This window comes from Aptenodytes patagonicus, chromosome Z (assembly GCF_965638725.1).
Source record: "Aptenodytes patagonicus chromosome Z, bAptPat1.pri.cur, whole genome shotgun sequence".
Classification (NCBI taxonomy): domain Eukaryota; kingdom Metazoa; phylum Chordata; class Aves; order Sphenisciformes; family Spheniscidae; genus Aptenodytes; species Aptenodytes patagonicus.
Window position 1 is genome coordinate 20,783,748 of NC_134982.1, and position 19,226 is coordinate 20,802,973.

Below are 19,226 nucleotides of genomic sequence, written 5' to 3' on the forward strand. Positions count from 1 at the left end.
GAAGAGAAGGCTTTGGGGAGACCTTATTGCAGCCTATCAGTACTTAAAGGGGTCTTATAAGAAAGATGGGGACAGACTTTTTAGCAGGGCCTGTTGCAACAGGACAAGGGGGAATGGCTTTAAACTAAAGGGGGGTAGATTGAGACTAGATATAAGGAAGAAACTGGGGGTGGAGAGAGAGAGAGGGAGGGGGAGAGAGGGAGATATAGATAGATAGATAGATAGATAGATAGATAGATAGATAGATAGATAGATAGATAGATAATCTCACAACCCTTGCACCCCGCCATGACGGCTGCAGACCTGTCGATCCCCCAGCGGCAGGCGCGCACGTGGCTCCTTGCAGCGGTGCCCTTCATAGTCCAGTCCCCGCCCCTCGGCCGTGTCAGCCACGCCCCTCGGGGAGTTACGTAACTCCTGATCTCCTGCGCAGGCGCCACCCTGCGGGTGGTCGCGAGAGGGTCTTTTGGGTGGTCGCGAGCCCCTTCCTCAAATGAACTCTGTGACACCTCGGGACCTCTGTGGTGCGTTGTCCTGCCGGGCCTATCAGCAGACGGAACTGCGTGCCCTCCGGCGCGCCCTCCGTGTCCCCTGCCGCTCACCTGCGGCCCACCCTTGCCATGCAGACCACAAGCTGCTTTGCCACAATGTTTGAGGCATTACCTCTTTCAGTCTCACAACGCCCCATCCCTGGAAACATTCCAGGTCAGGCTGGACGGGGCTCTGAGCAACCTGCTCTAGTTGAAGATGTCCCTGCCCACGGCAGGGGGGTTGGACTAGATGACCTTTAGAGGCCCCTTCCAACCCAAACTGTTCTATGATTCTATGAAATTATTTGGGACTGTATAAAACTGGCTTGTAAAAAGCTGAAATGTGTATTAATTTGAGCTAGTGCTGCGAGTCGCTTTGCTCTGGTTTCAAATCTACTGCAAAGACGGTGGAAGACTTGTTTTGCTGCTCTGTGTTAACGTTTGATAGCAGGAAGCAGGGTGGGTTCCCAGTGTAGGTAAGTCTTGAGCCTGTAACTATATGGACTTATTGCAAGTTTAGGTAGTTGTTAATAGCAACCTCTTCTGCCTCCTGTTACAAGACAGAAGTAAAATATACAGTGGTCTTATGGTGTGTTTGTAATAGAGCTACTTATCAGAAAATGCGCTACCCTCGGCTCAAAAATAGAGCATATCTAAAGCAATTGTTTTGTCCTGTATACAAAGGATAACATTTGTAAATGGAGCCGACAGAAAACCATTAAGCATTCTTTTTGCAGTATGAACTGTTCTTAGTCATGATGTTTATTAGGCATATTTATTACAAATTACTAATGGTACCCTTTTTGTGTACATGTTGTGCTTCCCAGTCCGATAACTTAGGAGGGAGGCTCTAAGCAAAATACTGGCTTTTTAATCCTTGATGTCTTTCAGTTCTCTTCACAGTTTTCCTACTTAGCAGAAATTATTTTTTCAGTATTTGACAAAAATGTAATTATTTTAGTGAACTGGGATTAATTTGCCCACTCTTTTCCTGGGCTTTCCTATCATTATTTTGTTTGCCCTTATTTCAAGGGTAAATAATCATTTCACTGCCACCTTGCTATTTAATTCAAACTATTGATTTATCTAGGTCTTTTGAACCCAGAACACGAACATGAAGAGTCACAATCCAAAAGTTGGAGCAGATGTTTGACTAACGTGTTCTTCTGTGAAATGAGATTTTTTTAAATAGGATATCAAAACATGAACAGAAACAGATGTGTATACGTATGATGTAGATTTGTTCTCCTAACTCTGTTTAAAACAGGATACTTGAAAAGTAAATGCAGAGTGATTATTTCATGCTGCCCATTCCTATGCTGCACTTTCTCCAGCTCTTAAAAGACAACGCGTTTGTAGAAAATGCTCTCCCCAAACAGAAAGGGGAATAGTTTCAAAGCAGTCATGTACCTAAGTTTGTCTGAGAGATTAGGACTTCAGGGCAGAGGCTGCCCTGAGCTGCCCCAACTATAGCTTAATAATGCCCGTTCCCAGGGTCCCGAGTTATTTGGGTTATTCGGGTGAGCTTTGGGAGCATGGAGGAGGGTGGAGGGTTACCCTGCTGCTGATTTGCTGTGGGATGAGGATGCTGGGAGAGTTGCTGCAGCCCGGCAGGTGCTCAGTAAGAGAATCCATCTAAGCGTGGAGCAGGCTTGTGTTTCCCAATTCAAGCAAAGAAACTGTGCTATAATACGGTGTTTTATATTTCAAAAGTGCTGTTTTAACATTGACTAGTCCTACTGAGTAATGAAGTCAACACTTTCAAGTTTGAATGTCCGCCATCAGCGTTTTTCTGCACCACTTAGCAATGCCTGAAAATCAAGACAATCTCAGCCCCACACTGATGAGCTACAAGTGCTTTATCATTGCTGAAAGCCTGCTGAGCCAACTTTCATATTATCTAGATTTCAGTGTCTGACTCAATAGATCTGAAGTTTTGAAGTGAGTACTTACTTCTCAGAAAAGCAGCCTTATTTACATTTCCTGGGTTTGTCATTGCTGTCCTCAGAGTGCAGTGCTGACCTAGCCAAGGGTAACTCCTGCAGAATTTTCACCATTACATGAGCAACTGCATGTCTGATGGAGTTTGATGAAGAAGTAACATGTTTCATAATCATGGAAAGATTACACAACAGTATTCAGGGATGTCAGAAACAATGAACATAAGATTATAATCAGGGTAAATGCTCTGGGATGCCCGCTTGGAACATCACTGAACTAAAACGAACATTTTATTCTGGAAAAAAAAAAGAGCTTGAAAGGTTTTCTAAAATGATACTATGGCAAATTATATCCTAATGTAAGAGAATGCAAGAAATTTCTTCTTACCCTTAATTCTACCAAATGAGCACAGCATGCTTCTGAAATGAATCTTCTCATAGTCAGTGTCTGCTAAGTCTGGGCATGGCTTCTAGGTTATATTTCTGTTACTGTCTTTAACTCAAGCAGTTACCTGGGTTTTTTTTTGAGCTCAGAGGGGTTTTAGTGTTTGTTTCCTTTTCCTGTTTTTTTTTCCCCTTTTAGGAGTAGGAGTTTATGCTAGCATCAATAGTTTGAGAGCTACAGAGTTTTTTATTTACAAAGTGTGTTTAAATATCCTCTGAACACAGGAAGAATTAAACAGTGGGGGATAGTGTCTTTGCTTTTAATGAAAAGCTTTTTCATAACTAGCATACTGCCCAGAAAGGCTTATATCCAGCTGCCTTCATGGCTTGCTGCTTTTGCTGTCTGCTTCTCTCTCCAATGAGCTTACAGCTCCTTCAAACACGCTCCCTGCATTTGCTTTCATCTCCAGCAATTTTTTTACAGTTTTATAGCTTGGCTCATGAATAGGCCCTGAGTTTTGTTTGTCTTTAGGGACTGTATCTCTCTTTTGCTTTTGCTTTTATTTTCAGAAGGGCTTAATTGCTTTTACACTTCTGATGAAGGATATCTGCAGTTTATGAGCCTAACAAGGTTTCATGCTGTCTGAGCTGTGAGAGGAAGGAAGCAGGGGAGTCTTGAATCATTTTGGGTGAAAATGGACACACAGGAGTTTAGATTTTGCTAATTTTCACCTTTCTTCCAGCACACAGGGCTGGTTCTCTGTCTGTAAGTACTGTCTTTATAAAGTAAAGGATGATCCTGGATATAAGCTGTACACTACGTCTCCTGATACACTGGGGTATGAGGGAAAGGAGATGCTTGATCTTGAATAGAGGTCACCCCATCCTTTTCCCCATTCCTCTTCACCCTCGCCATGCACATTCCCACTTCCCCAGCCCCATGTCCTTAGGGACATATAATTTCCTTGTGTCATTGGTTTCTGTGACTGTCACAATGCAAAACTACCAAACAAGTTGCTGTGAAGTTACCTAAGCCTTGGATTTATTAGTAGGTCTGCTAGTCTGTAGATATGGCCCAGGTTCCTGATCTGAGTTTAAGGTAGGAGTGCGGTAGCCCACTTCTCAGTGAAAGTGAGCTGGCAATGCTGCATCTGATATGGGATAGGAGTGTAGGCGTGTGGGCAAAATCCCTCGTGTGCCCCTGCTTGCTTTCTGGTGAGTGGTTTTTGTTGCCATGTCCTCAGATAAATTCTTGGATGCGTTGTCTCCAGCTTGTGGTTGTTCTGCTCCCATTGCTGAGGTTTACTCTTGTAAGGACTGATTTTTTCTTTAATGATAGGGCTGCCTAACTCGAGTTTTTCTCTGAACAGAAACACGTCACGTGAGGTACCTCTACTTACTCCAGCTTTTGTGGATGAGTCTCAGTTTCACTGCCTTTAAAGGAGTTTGTGCTCTGGCAGTGTTTGTTTATTGTTGATGTTTCTATGTTGACATTTTTATTTAAATTACTCCACATGTTGCACTCTCACAGAGGATGACCTTTTTCCCGTATCGCATTCAGGCTAATTTTAAAGGCTGATACGAGTTCCTTTATTTTTCATACTTACGAAATGATTCAGTTTGCTTTCATGTACAGATATGTATCTATGCATGATCTACCTAAATGGCATTAATTTATATTAATATATAAAAGGAAAAGGCTGACACAGACAGACAGTAGTGTTACTAGTTTCACTTAAAGAAGGAAGACATCCAGCAAACAGATGAGTAAAAATGCATGCAGCAAATGGAGCATAACAGGGACTTTCTGAAAGAGCTGTGCCCTGAGCAGGCTCTGGAGGCATCTGCTTTTGTTGGCAAGTGCTTGTCCAGATAAATGTCTCATTTAGGCTCACGGCTTAGACAGGTGTACTCTGCGCTGGGTCAAAAACTGGCTGGACGGCCGGGCCCAGAGAGTTGTGGTGAATGGAGTTACATCCAGTTGGCGGCCGGTCACGAGCGGTGTTCCCCAGGGCTCAGTTTTGGGGCCGCTCTTGTTCAATATCTTTATCAATGATCTGGATGAGGGGATTGAGTGCACCCTCCGTAAGTTTGCAGACGACACCAAGTTGGGCGGGAGTGTTGATCTGCTCGAGGGTGGGAAGGCTCTGCAGAGGGACCTGGACAGGCTGGATCGATGGGCCCAGGCCAACTGTATGAGGTTCAACAAGGCCAAGTGCCGGGTCCTGCACTTCGGCCACAACAACCCCATGCAGCGCTACAGGCTCGGGGAAGAGTGGCTGGAAAGCTGCCCAGCAGAGAAGGACCTGGGGGTGTTGGTCAACAGCCGGCTGAACATGAGCCGGCAGTGTGCCCAGGTGGCCAAGAAGGCCAATAGCCTCCTGGCTTGTAGCAGAAATAGTGTGGCCAGCAGGAGTGATCGTGCCCCTGTACTTGGCACTGGTGAGGCCGCACCTCGAATACTGTGTTCAGTTTTGGGCCCCTCACTACAAGAAGGACGTTGAGGTGCTGGAGCGTGTCCAGAGAAGGGCAACAAGGCTGGTGAGGGGTCTGGAGAACAAGTCTTATGAGGAGCGGCTGAGGGAACTGGACCTGTTTAGTCTGGAGAAAAGGAGACCTCATCGCTCTCTACAACTACCTGAAAGGAGGTTGTAGCGAGGTGGGTGTTGGTCTCTTCTCCCAAGTAACTAGCGATAGGACGAGAGGAAATGGCCTCAAGTTGCGCCAGGGGAGGTTTAGATTGGACGTGAGGAAAAATTTCTTTACTGAAAGAGTGGTTAAACATTGGAAGAGGCTGCCCAGGGAAGTGGTTGAGTCCCCATCCCTGGAGGTATTTAAAAGACGAGTAGATGAGGCACTTAGGGACATGGTTTAGTGGGCATGGTGGTGTTGGGTTGACGGTTGGACTCGATGATCTTAGAGGTCTTTTCCAACGTCAATGATTCTATGATTCTATTCTATGATTCTATGTCTGGGAGAGGAAGATGGGAAGGGAAGGAGGCAGCCTCTTCAGGCGTTTCTGACTCAACACAGGGTAAGCTTCACGTAATACGTGATAAATGGCAGTCGGAATATGTTTTAAAGATTATTATAGTACCCCCACCTAGGAAAATTTGTACCAAATATTAGTACCAAAATAGCACCCTTGCCTTGCCCATAACCGAGTCCCGCAGCGGTGGTGGTGAGAGACCGTGTGCATGGTGGGGTGGTCCCCATGGCTCTTCGGTGCACATACAGCCACACATGTTCTGTCTCCAGTGCTGAATCTCCTCAAAACAGGGGAAAAAGCTGCATCCGTTCAAGCAGGAAGAGTTGCTGCCACAGGTCTGGTCCAGAAATGGTCTTCAAGAGTGTTTGTTCCCATAGTGCATAGGAATGTATATTGGTAACAAATGAGGGTCAGTGGTGACTACTTATCTGGATGGTGCAGTGATTCAGTCTGTAGCAATGCATGAAACGGGCTTCCTATTAGCAAAGCCCAGCATGTTAGTCGGTCCACAGGGACAAGGAGCCAGTAATCTGGGCCTGTTTTGTGTGGACCAGCTATTGTGCAGCCCTGATCCACATGAACGTGTGCCAGAGGGCACTGGGACGCTGACCTGCCTGGCAGCACGCAGGCACTGAGCCTGCCCAAGGGTCTGGATTTAATGTCCCACCCGGAATCATGGGTGATGGAAGCACAAAACAAGGGTCAGAGCTTTTGCCGACAAAAGGAGGGGCAGGAGAGAAGCCAAGGGGACATAGCTAAACCGTCAGAAAAGAAATATTAAAAAAATACATGAGTGCTTTGGCTGCGAGTAGGAGCCGGGGCTGGAGCAGTCAACCTGTCTGGCTGTTACAGGCGACATGCTGCTGCCATCTCCTGGCATGGCCCCGGTGGGCTGAACGGGCCCTGGGGTGCTGGGGCCAGGCTGGGCTGCCCAGGACCTCCCAGAAACGCACCTGGAAGGCCAGGAGTGGGGCCATGCTGCGCTGCTGAGAGCAGCGGATCTGTAGTGCTCTGGGTCCCCCAATGATGCCCAGGCTCCTGCCCACAGCCCCAGCACCAGGGTGCTCACTCACTGGTCCCAGTTAGCTTTGCTGGCATAGGTCTGCTGCTTAGCTGCATGCTGGAGGTAACGAGTGCCCCAGGCACTTGCAGCCCTGAAGAGCATTTTCTGAAGGATTTTGGTGCCCAGAACCTGCTGCATGACATTGTGCACTCAGGATAACAGGCTGTGCCACAGCAGTTGCAGAGGACCAGCTGAGTGCTCATGGATACAGGTAGATGGCTCCTGCAGAGCTGTCCCCTCACTGAAACCTGTCGCTGGCCCCTGACCCAGCTCAGTGCCCATGCCTGCAATGTGACTTAAGCGTTATCGTAAAAGCAAAGCCAGTGTGATGCCTAGCACACCAGTGCACAGTGTGTTTCCATGTTTGCAGGCGAGCCTGGAGTCAGATTACTCCCTCTGAATTTCATCTTGTACCTCCTGCTTGGGTCACTTGTGCTCTGAGCCAGGAATTTCCTAGCTATTTGTGGGGGGTGGGAGGGATATTTTTGGCTCTCCTAGTTATTTTGTGGTAGTTGGAGACCACTGGGAAGTCAGGAAGGCACTGGATCGCTCTCCCATGAACAGCATAAATGTCCGCAAAATACAGGTAAGATGCTTTTGCAGGGAGGTTCAATGTTACCGTGATTATCAGTGGTCAAAACAAAGCTGTAATCTCCCAGCAGCCTTCCAAACACATCGCCCTGAGGTGTGCAGGGCTGACAGGGCTCCTGTGCATCTCTCCCTTGTTCTGAGGCTGTTGTGCCGTGTTGCTGCCCAGTACCTGACCTGGCTGGACAAACCTGGGCTGCCCCAGGGCTAGCACGTGGTTAGGCACGTCCCCAGCTCCTCTGTGGGCTCTGCTGGCCCCCAGCCACGGGGATGGAGAGCTGTTCCCAGGAACCTGGTGGCTTCTGGTATTCTGATGTGTACACTGTGCAAGTATGTGTTTCCTGTGGAAAGCAGAGCATTCCCGTCATTCACTGTCCAGACTTATTTCCTTTGTTTATTTTAACAGTTACGGGAAGCAATCTTGCTCTGCCAGCAGCGAGGCAGACTATAAAGACGAAGCTGCTGCCTCTTCTTCTGCATGTGCTTCGCCCTGCAGTTGTGAAGCACAAATGGGCTGATGCTCAGCAGCTAGGAGCTCGGGTGAGGAGGACACGCAAAGACCCCATGCTCCTGTAGAAACTTCAGGGGCCTTATGTGAAAAAGTGGTAAGCGAACTACTGTGCAGTGAACTAACATTTTGGAAAAGGAGTCTAGTGTTATATTTGCACCTAATTTAACACCAAAGTGCTAACTGGCATGACGTGTCTGGGATGGCTCTTCTGTGGCAGTGACAGAAATGATTTTTGGTGCTGGAGGTGACACATAATGTAACACCCCCATCCCCCTCCTGCCCCCCTCAGTTTTACGTGGGTCTGAGTCTGCCTACACAAATCAGAACTTTCGCCAGGAAGGGGAAGCTGTCTTTCCTCAGGTGCCGCCCTTGAAGCCTTTTGCGGATGTGACCATCCTTTGAAGATCCAACTGTGCTTTTTCAGGAGTGAGATGTAAGTTCACTAAAGGCCTGTGAGGGTCCTTCACCCATTAGAAACAAAAGAACCAAACCCAGGTGAGACTGAGGGCAATGTCAGACATAGCCAGGTCTGCGACTCCTTTCTTGGAAATGAGTCTGTGTGAGTAGACAGCATTATACCCTGCTCCTCACTCCCATAGTGTTCCTTAGAACGGGATTTTTGGACACTCTTCTTCCCATTTTCAACAGACCTAAACACGCCTGCCTGGAGTGCCAGTCCTACCTCTTCAGAGCACAAGCCGCAGGGAGACACAGCCACCCCCTCCCTAGCGAGACACCGGAGCACAGAACGTACGTACACACCCATGGCCAGCAACGGGAACAGAGCCGGGCCCCTGGGACAGTGACCTGCCTCACCACCAAGGTCAGCCAGCCACAGCTGACACCTATTTACAGGAGCAATTACAAAGGGAGGACTAAAGAGCATTCACCTGCTGCTGAACTTGCCCAATATACCCAACTAGGTAGCCCTTTGTCCTGGCACACCATGATCATGTCTCTCTCTGGGAATGCCTCTCTGTTTCTTGCCTGTTAGGTAGTGCCCAGACTCTTCTCCTGTGGTTACTACTTAAGTCAGCCTTACAAAACACTGACTCCAGCACGCAAGGTAAGTATGGCATTTTGTTTTCTTTTCGTGTATTATGTATTAGACAAATGCAACATTCAGGCTCAGTTGGGTAACAAAGAGGACATTCAAAACTGACCATAAAGTAAATTGTAGAAAGCAGAGTTTATATGACAATAAACATGCAGCTTGCAAAAGAATGAACATAAGTGTACTAGTATTAAAACACATTTCCATATAGTGACAGCTTATGCAGCAATTTACAAGTTTAACCTCTGGCCAGAGTAAGCAAGCCCTTTAAAGCTGGCATTCAAACTACCAGTAGCTTTATCAGCCCTACTTTAAGTACATAGTAAAATTTGACTTAATGTTTACATTCACTAGCCATCCAATCCAGCATCAAGGCACTTTCCTTGTTAGTACGTCTGTCCCTGTGTCCCACACCTCGGCTTAACTAGATGCATGTATCAGCACAGCAACATTTGGTGACCAGTAACCTTGACCACAGACTCCTTAATCCCGAATAAAAGCACGTGGTTCCTAGACAATCCATCGCTGTATCAGAGTGTCGGGCTACATGTGACACTGTAAACAAGACTGGTGTGTTAAAAAACACAGTAAGTTGACTGGATCCATTAACGAATGTGCTTTGATATGAAGAAAAGCGATAGGTGTTACCAGTTTCAACACCACGGAGAATGCTCATCTGCTGCGCCTGCCATCACTGGAGAACAGCTGGTGCGGGGTGCCAGAGACGCTTCAGTCTGAGCAGGAGGATGTGGAGCTTTCCAGCCGTCTGACAGTTGTGCCATATGTGTTTTTCATCCATTGTTACAGAAGTGTGCTTCTGCAGAGTATCAGTGACTTTATTGCATATATCCCCTTTAAGGTTGTCTTTGCAAATAAACGCAAGTACTGGCTAAGGCTGCATTCTGGGAGATACTTACTGCCCACCCTCTCTCTCTGCACTAAAGTTAAGAGGGGGGGAAGTAGACAATTGTTGAGATCTGGTCCTTAGTCATTAATTTTAAATCTGTTTGTATCAAAACAGATACAAAAAGATGTGGCCTTAAAAATGCATCCTTGTGTATTAAGTCAGCACTGCTTTCATTTTTAGGAATGGCTCAGACTGCACAAGTGCTACAAAAGAAACAACAGTAAAAGCAAACACACATACACGTTTTAGCTTAATTTTTTTTTTTAACTAATCCTTTCACTTTTAAAGTAAGAGAAATGCATATTTGTGAATCCAATGCAAGATACTTGATTCTACCCTTCTCCAGACTTTTGCACTTACACCTCCGCTTTACCACAGCTTTCTGGATCAAGAGCCAAACTTGAAGACTGGGGGGTTGGCTCTAATTCCCAAATGGCTGTTTCATGACAAGAGACTCAATATTTTTGTTATAAACTGCTTCCAAATAACATTAAAAGAAACTCTTGGAATTTAAAACGGCTGTATGTATACATCCTAGCAAACAGGCAAGAGGTTACAGGGATTAATGAAGTTTTACAATCCATCAGTCAAGAGAACTTTTTAACATAGTTAAAGGAATGTATACAAATAAGAGTTAATCTCAATTACAACTGTCTCAGGGAAAATAAACTAGTATATTTAGTCTCATTTAATGCACATAAATTACAATTTAAAATGTGTATGTCTTGGAGCAGGGCTGACTATTAACAATTTGAGAGTCTTCGGAGTTGCAGATCCCACTGTGAAGTCAATACCATAGCAGCATGTATTGATGAGATCTTGGATATTCAAGACCTGGCACTAATTAAACAAGTTCAATTACTGAAGTTAAATCAGCATGGTTATTCCCACATATCGGGCACACTAATGTAAGTTTTAACCATCTGGCAGTGCTCATGATTTACAGTCAAAGCTGAAGCTGCGAACCCCACCCGAGGCCATGGGGCTTCGTCAGTGCCCAAGAACAGGACTCAGCCCTTGCATGCAAACTCCCTCCTCTTCCCAGGGCCAAAGTTTTTTCCAGTCCTGATAATTAGCATTTTGCTAGGCTCCTGTAGCACAGATAGGCACATGCTTGTCCCAAACACTCCAGAACAAAATTTAGAAAAATTTTTGCTCTGCTGTGCTTTGCACTGCCAGGTTAAGGTTTACAGGCAGTTTAGTTTACTACAGTAGGGTGTATAAAACGTAATCCCAAGACTTTCACTACAGTGGGAGAGGATATTCCCAGACTTACTGCCCTGAAAGCAAGCCAACACAGCCAGGAAACAACCCCAACAACCTCCTGTTCTAACAGAACCACCATAACAGAACTAGAGAGAGAAATATATTCACTTTTCTTGTCAACAGAGGAACAGTTAGCCAGCCTGCACTTAAGAGATGTTTCAAACTTGCTAATACAGGAAAAATATTTTGTATTTCTACTAGCCTCCCTTCCCTGCCACTAAAGTAACAAGGTCTTTACAACTATTCTCCCACCCCTACCTGAAAAGTTCCAGTCCAGGAAATCAAGATGGACATGAAAGTGTCAATACTGAAGTGTGATTTTATTTTAATAATGCCTTTATTTTGTAAAGTGCACCATAGTTACTGGGGGAGGGGGAAGGCTTTTTCTTTAATTACTATGTTAGGGCCAAGTTCAGAGAATTTCAGTGGATTGCTATAATTACATCACAGACACTCTAAAAACCTGTATGCGACTGTTTGATACAATTAGATTGTTATGATCCAAAGTACAATATCAAGTTAAACCTGAACACTGCATGATATAATATTTGGCACATAGGTTTACGAACAAGCTGTAAACCTGTTAGTTACACATATTGTGGCTTCTACAAGCTGTTCACCCACCAGTATCTCCTGCCTAGTCTTTAGTATTTTAGCCCTAGAGAAATGTACAAGCCTGAAAGAATATAACTCTGCCAGACAGACAGAATTCTTTCTAGGATACACTGCTGTACAATTCTGAGAGTTTATTACCACTGGCCCGTAAGCAACAAAGAAAGAGCAATGCCAGAAGTGACAGGCCAGAACTCTTGTTAGCACAGACCTTTGAAAATGAGAATCTCTTGATGCTGTTTATTTAACATTGGAAATGGTCCATGATTAACAGCAACTGAGAACAAAATGCCTTCCCTTTACATAACAGAAAGGCAAATAGCAACTTCAGGAATAACTGAAGATGTCCCTCAAATATGACATATGCTACCAAAAGTTAGTATCACTAGATCACAAAAAACAATAAATAAAAGAAATAAATCATCAGCATGGCTTTAAAAACATCCAGGCCTTCGAAGCAATGCTCAGACTAAGTAGCTAGGTTGTGGCCCACAGTATTTCAGAGATGAGCAGGAGGTGGATTAGACGCACATGGCTGCAGGGCAGTTCTAACAAGCACGCACACTTGTTAGTTTTGTCAGACTTTCCCTTTTACTCATGGTTACTACAGTCACTATGAAGTTTGCATAGAGAAGACAACTGATCCCCCAGTAAAGTAACTGCTATTATTTTCCAAGAGGAAGGTGTTCTGACAAAGGAATGCTCCTTCAACCTCCGAAAAAATGAAAGACAGTCTCTGCTGTCTTATGACAGCATAGTTTTCATTATGCCCTTGCCCTCTGGGAGGGAGTTTGAAGGTGCTGAGGTGGAGGGGGGAGAAAGGGAAAGGGACTAGTTTGAAGAAACATGTAGTTCTAGTAAGCTGCAACATAGCCTTTTAGTTTAAAAAAGTGCCCAGATACAAAAAATACTGTTGGGAGAAAGGAACTGTGGAATACTGAAATGTTAAAGATTCTGCACTCTGTTTTAAACAGTCCAGACTTCAAGAGGTAATCTTACAAATTTATTCAAACATTGAATTTCTTTGTAACAGAAGGCACATGTGAACATTTATATGTATACCTGTCCTTTCATGCAAGCTGGCATACAAGGACAAGGGAAGTTGAAATGATACTGACACCTGCCTTTCCAGGGCCTTTAGCAAGTGCTTTGCAGAACAGCAGCACCAGAGGTCACAGCACAAAAGGTTTCAGGTGGTCTTAAATACATTCTTTTGCTGAAGGAGAAATAAAACCATTGTTTTATTCTCACAACACAGCATATAGTGTTTTGAATTAAGGTTTTATTAGTGTCAGGTTAGAAAGCTGACTAGACTAAGTTAAGGTTAAAAAAAAATCTACAAGAGTGCCATAAAATTTCTAATTATCATCAGAGAAGGGGTTGATTTTAATTAATTTCACTTTTCTTTAAACATTGGTAGAGACAGTCTCCAAGAAATGTATCTTCTTCAATAAAATGCAAACTGTACGAACAGGGGAAAAAAGTGAGACATAAGAGAAAAGTGAGGAATTTTAACAACCACGTAAGTGTTATTTGTGGCTCACGATTGCTAATAGATACAGCCTATAGTAACATATACTATAGCCTATACTACCAGTAACATTCAAATTCAGGGTATAAGTTTTGGTTTTGCTTCTGAGAGCTTCAATGACTTCAATGCTTTGTTTTTTGCTGCTTTCAGTTTCAAGGAGGTCCTGCAGCATTAGCAGTGAGGTTACAGCACACTTATCATTGTAGTCAATCAGGAAGAAGGTCATATTCCCTTTCTCCTGAGCAGTTAGAAAAACAGTAAAAACTTACAGCTTGTTACTTGCCTCTCAAGCTGTATACAGCAAAGGTGCACTTATTAAACAAAGGCAATTTATATGACCAGAGAGGTAGGGTATAATCAGACAGTGATTTGGGTACAAAACCTTTAAATAACTGTTAATCTGTGTTTTCATCTGTATTTTTAAGCTTTTGAACATGAGACTGAATTGCTGTGCGTCAAGTTGCAAGGTACATTTTTAGGCCAAATCATTATATAGCTCATGTGCACACATATCTAAATGTAGGCAGAGTATCAATTACTATAGTAGCTCAGAGTCAAGCAATCATGGTGTTTTCTTATTTGCACACCATAGCAAGTTCTATTTAATTTTTATAATTTTTCAACAGGGATGAACATGATTTGCATGTCTGGTAAGCTGGAAACTGAGACACTGAGCCAAGTCAAAATTCAGAAAGTCAATCAAGCTACTGAAAAGTATATGACACAAGTATTCTTTCATGTTAGAATACTAAGCTTCAGTCTTACTTCTGCACAAAGATGCTCCAGGCAACTAAAGCTGGCTTTTTAGGCTTGTACACTGTTACAAATTGAAGTATTTCTTCTAGGTCTATTGGCTGATGTGATTAACTGAAACTTGCCATTTTCAGTCATGTGTAGATCTGGTATGACAAGACAAAAAACCCAAGGTAGCACAAAGGCTTGTTCAGCTATCCAGACATAAGATTTTATGTAGTGCATAAAAGTAAGTCTCCAGTAGGTCTGGACTGCAAGTTTTCCACAAAAACACAGTCCTTACTGTACTTTGTCAAATTACTCTTCACTTAATTTCAGTATTTCTATCTGCATTCAGATAAAAAAACCTAGCTTAATTTATCAGAAACACAAGAGAAAGTGTGAACAGGCACTAAGGAAGGCCTAAACAGAGCCAGTCTCTTCTCTCACTGAGGCATGTAGCCCCCTTGTCTCACAGTCTGCGGGAGGTAACTTTTTGGCATTTCATCAACTGACAGTGGACTTCCCTCCACTGTTTCAGGTCTCACAGTTTGTCCTTCAGTACTTGTCTGTAAAACATCTGATAGAGCAGCTTCCTGGGTATTTTTTTCCAGCTCATTGCCCAACAGCTGTGAACTCTGACCTGAGATCTGCAGTTGTGCAAATCCAACAAGATCCCCCTCATTAGCAGGAGTAATTTGCTTTGTTCTTTCAAAGCATGGCCTGTCTGCGTTGGTTTCATCCTGACCACCATTTCGTTTGAAATACTGCTGCCTCTGTGTTGCACTGTCACCTCCTCCAGCATGATCCTCTGACCTCTCTTCTGAATCTAGCAGTGGCTGAGTCGACTCAGACCTTGAAAAGACTTGTACAGGTGTTTGGTCTCTGTAGCCATTAAGTACTACAGTTGAATACTGTACAGTGCTTGAAGTGTTTTGTGTAGCTTCACCTTCATCGCTGTCAGAGACGCTTTGCCTAGGAGAAGACATGCACGAGGATCCTCCAATACCACTGCTGTGCCCTTCTGAAGTACTTTTTTCCTTTTTAAGCAAATCAAAGGGTTTTAAATCTTGTTCTGAAAAAGACTTCTTGTCATCAGCTTCTATTTCTACGACGCTTACATCTGTAAAGCTGCCTTCTGGGTACATCTGATCTTTGGAACTAAAGTTATGCTGAAAGAAAGAGATGGATGTTGCCTAAGAGGAAGTTTATGTTAAAAATCAAAAACCCCATTAAATATCTGAATTTTTATTCTGTAATTGTTTCGAGTTTCTTCATATAAGTTTTCTCCTCACTAAGTCTGGCAATATCTCCAAAGTACCTGTTACAAAATGAAGGACATAGAATAGCTGCATAATTAAGACTTTGTATTGGAAACAAAGCTAAAACCATAGTGGGTGTGCAAGCTTTCCTCTAATTTTAATTATTCTTAAGAGCTGTAAACATAGAACCATTTGCTGTGCAGCACAGGAACATTCTATATTGAGGCCATACATACATTACTTCCAATAATGTATTCAACATCACAGCACTTCTTCACAGAAGTTAGCAAATTCTGTTCAATAAACTGTGGCTATGTCATTCACCCCACATGGCGCATAAATTTTGCTGCCATCTCCTCATCCATGAGGAACTCTTAAAGCGCTCTCTCTCATTCATGACGTGTCACTTCAGGGTTTTAAGAGTGGGAATCGTGAATGCTGTTTACTTAATCCTGGTTTCCCATGAATGAGTAAAATAATTAGGACTTGACTCTTCCAACTAGTAAACTGAATATAATTCACAATGTTAAAGCCTGCTTGATGCTGTCAACTTGTGCTAAGGGCCATATATTTCTAATGCTGAATCTACTGATGCAATAAAGTCTAACCATATTGTATCACAATGTCATTAAACTTAACATCCAGGTTTTTTTCCCTTGAAATCCATGTGTGCTAGAAGACAGAAGACTCCCACTGGTTAGTTTATTTGAAACCTTGTGGACTAGGAAGATACAGGATGCAGAAACATGAGTATTACCTTAGCTGGAACTTGAGGAGACCACTGAGCAATGTTACTCTTGGATGGATCAGGGACAATAGGCCAGATATGCTTTTTAATTCTGTAAAGGATTAAAAACAGAGTAAAATTACAAGATGCACTCCCCAAATTCCTATGTTGATAGCAGGTACTACATAATCCAGGACACCACTCCCTTACACAGCAATTTTGCAAGAGTATTTGTTTCCAAATAGGAGTGCTTCCTGCACTTCTTCACATCTTTGTAGGAAGCTGTACTACTTAGCAAAACACAGCACTGCACTTGTAACTCCTCCACACATTAAATGTAGCCATCCAACATAAGGCAAACCAACAAACAGTAATGGTTAGTGAGGGATTTTCAAATTTATAGCACTCTAGAATCTACAGAGCAATTATTTAGGTAAAGTCTATGATGCACATCAGTATAAAAATACACTGTTGCTTCTTTAAGATGACTATGAATATCACAGGTGTCAAAATCTAAGCCAACTGCACAGCTAAATGAAGTGAAAATATCTGAAGAAAAACTTGGTCTTTTCTAACTCTGACCTCTTATGTTTAAGAATGTAGTAACTGTTACTTAACAATAGAAGTTTTTGTAGACAAATCACCCCCAAACTAACTTTGAAACTGATGCATCTATCCTGCTCTTTATAAACAGGTTCCAACAACAGATCCTGTGTAGAACTTTTGAAGAACATTGCAAGATGGGCTTTTCAACTGATACGCATTAAGAACTGATTTTAGGAGCAGCAGGGAGGTCAGAAGGAAAAGGGCACAAAATGCTGTCTTTAACTAGAAAGAAAAGATAGTTGACTGGGGACATGGGAGAGGTGCTACTCCTTGCCAGGGAAAACTCTTCAGCAATAAGCTCTCAGCTAAAGCCACAGACAAGAGCTCTGGGGTAGAGGGAGCAGGAGGAGGCAGGATGTTTCCCAGCAGATAGTAAATAGGCACAGAGTTTGACTGAGGTTATGCAAGGTAGATAAATAAGATGTCTGCGTAATTTTTTTGGCTGTAAAGCTTAAAAGTTTGCTAACACTCATTAGATAGCTAAAATACAGCCAGCAAACAGATCTTCTGTGCTTCACAAACTAGGGACCATCATTCCACTCTGATATGATGACTAAGAAAACAACACAGACTGTATATCCTGATAGAAACTTAACAAACCTAATCCTGACCAACTCCAGCAAGAAAAGCAGGAATTTCCTTGCAGGATTGAGTCATGGAACATTTAGTTTGTGTGCTATCGTTAACAGTAAGAAATCAGTATCAGAAGAGGCCCTGATTTGTCAAGGAAATGTTTATCACCAATCAATGTATGTGTGTTTTACCTTCTTTTTCTAACTGTAGAATATTTACTTGTTTGTATTGAATTATTGCCATCTCTCTGTTATGCCCAGAAATATCAGAAGCATAAGAGAAAGACTTCATTTATACTTACAAGTCACGTTTGTTGAAGCAAAACAAAACTCCAAGGAGCACAATCAACAGGAACGCTAGACACACAGGTACAACTATGGCTTCAATTTCCCCCTTCCCTGAAGAAAACGAAGAGAAGCAGTTACAGCCCACTTTGGCATTTAAGCAACTCAGCAGTGGCATATATTCCCAAAGGGACAGGGAAAAATCTGAAACTGAATACACCCACAGCCCTCAGTCTTAAGCTTCACCTTCAGAAGAACCTTTTCACCATATGAAAAGAGCCTGTTGGTGAAAACGTGAAGAGCTCTGTCCCAACAATCCAATGCCTTGCATCAACAAAAAACACAGGTTGCTCTAGAAGCTGTAATACTGATGGAGCAAGTAATGTTACAGTTTGGGCAGATATGACAGTAACATCTATGTGAATTCATCTGTGGTCCAGGTGTTTCAGTGGCCTACTGGCTGCCATAACATCATGGTCAAATAAGTAATGCAAGCAAAGTCACTAGTCATCCATCAGTTTATTCTGTACATGAAAATATTCTCTGCCTGCAAACACTTAAGGTTGCATTATTGTTATGTATTCCTTCCAATGTTATACACACTCTTAAGTAAACCTAACAGAATGCTTAGGGAAGAGCAACACTATACAGAAAAAAATACAAAAACCTGCTAAATCTAAAGAAGTGCTTTCCACAACTAAGTTCAGTTTATGTTGTTGCTCTTACCATTACAAATAGGAAGCACTCTCTAAAGCTGAACATACAATAAATTTAACTCTTCAAAATGAGTCTCTGTAGAGAACTGGAGCAAACTTTAATAGTGGTATGAATGAGAATGAGGAACCTGAGGAAGGGCTGTAAGAATAGTATGTGCTGACTGGCACATAGATTAGCAGATCAAGATCCCAGCACACCTTTGCAGCTTCTCAGGACACCCACATGATAATAAAGGCCAACCTACCTTCAGATTAAAACAATGACTCTGGACTCTAAGACCAGAGTAGGAGCCATCAGACACCAGAAGAGAAGACAAGGGTACTGAGTAAATCCTAATGACTCACACAAAGTTGGGGCAAAAGAATGCTATAACCTAAAGTATACACAAAACACATCCAAAACCAGCACGTTTGCCAACATAAAAGAGCTATCCAGGACACCTGCAGAGGATAGTTTGTCCTCTGTACAATCAGAAGAAATCCTGACTAAACTACCTCTTTGTGACTGGGTACTAGATAGATAGTATGGATACCATGCACCTTGTGAGTGACTGCAACTGAAACTTTTTTCTTTAAATAAAATCACCTTCCCCTCCTATCAGATCTTGCATAGAGCCTTGCTATACTGTTGCAACATTACTTCTCACTTCTATTAATTATGCCACTCTTCCTTACCAAATTTTTGTGTAGTAAATGTAAAATCAGGACCACTCCTGCCTCCTTCATCTGTGTATGCCATCATCCGCACAGTATACAGTGTGTCACTGGTTAGAGACGAAAGGGTATACTCTGTCTTGGAAGGATCCACTGTCACAGCTAAAGAGAGGAAAAAAAATTATGCTAGTTTTCTATACATTTTATTAGATCTCCACAAACACAGTAGCATTAGGACATCATGTCTTCAGATGCACAAGATATTTTCCATACAGCCATGCATTCTACTAAAACTAC

At 43.1% G+C, this 19,226-nt stretch overlaps 1 protein-coding gene across 3 annotated transcripts in view; it reads right to left on the reverse strand.

Moving 5' to 3' along the window:
• Nucleotides 1-9,076: 9,076 nt before the first annotated feature.
• The window catches only part of IL6ST (interleukin 6 cytokine family signal transducer), a 37,073-nt gene continuing 26,923 nt past the window's right edge, over nucleotides 9,077-19,226 (reverse strand). For all 3 annotated transcript variants that reach the window (XM_076363083.1, XM_076363081.1, XM_076363082.1), the window contains exons 13-16: nucleotides 18,951-19,091; nucleotides 17,577-17,673; nucleotides 16,127-16,208; nucleotides 9,077-15,279 (exon numbers count right to left, since the gene is read on the reverse strand). In XM_076363083.1, the coding sequence (XP_076219198.1) occupies nucleotides 14,554-15,279; nucleotides 16,127-16,208; nucleotides 17,577-17,673; nucleotides 18,951-19,091 (1,046 nt within the window). In that variant the 3' untranslated portion in view covers nucleotides 9,077-14,553. The remainder of the gene's footprint in view (nucleotides 15,280-16,126; nucleotides 16,209-17,576; nucleotides 17,674-18,950; nucleotides 19,092-19,226) is intronic.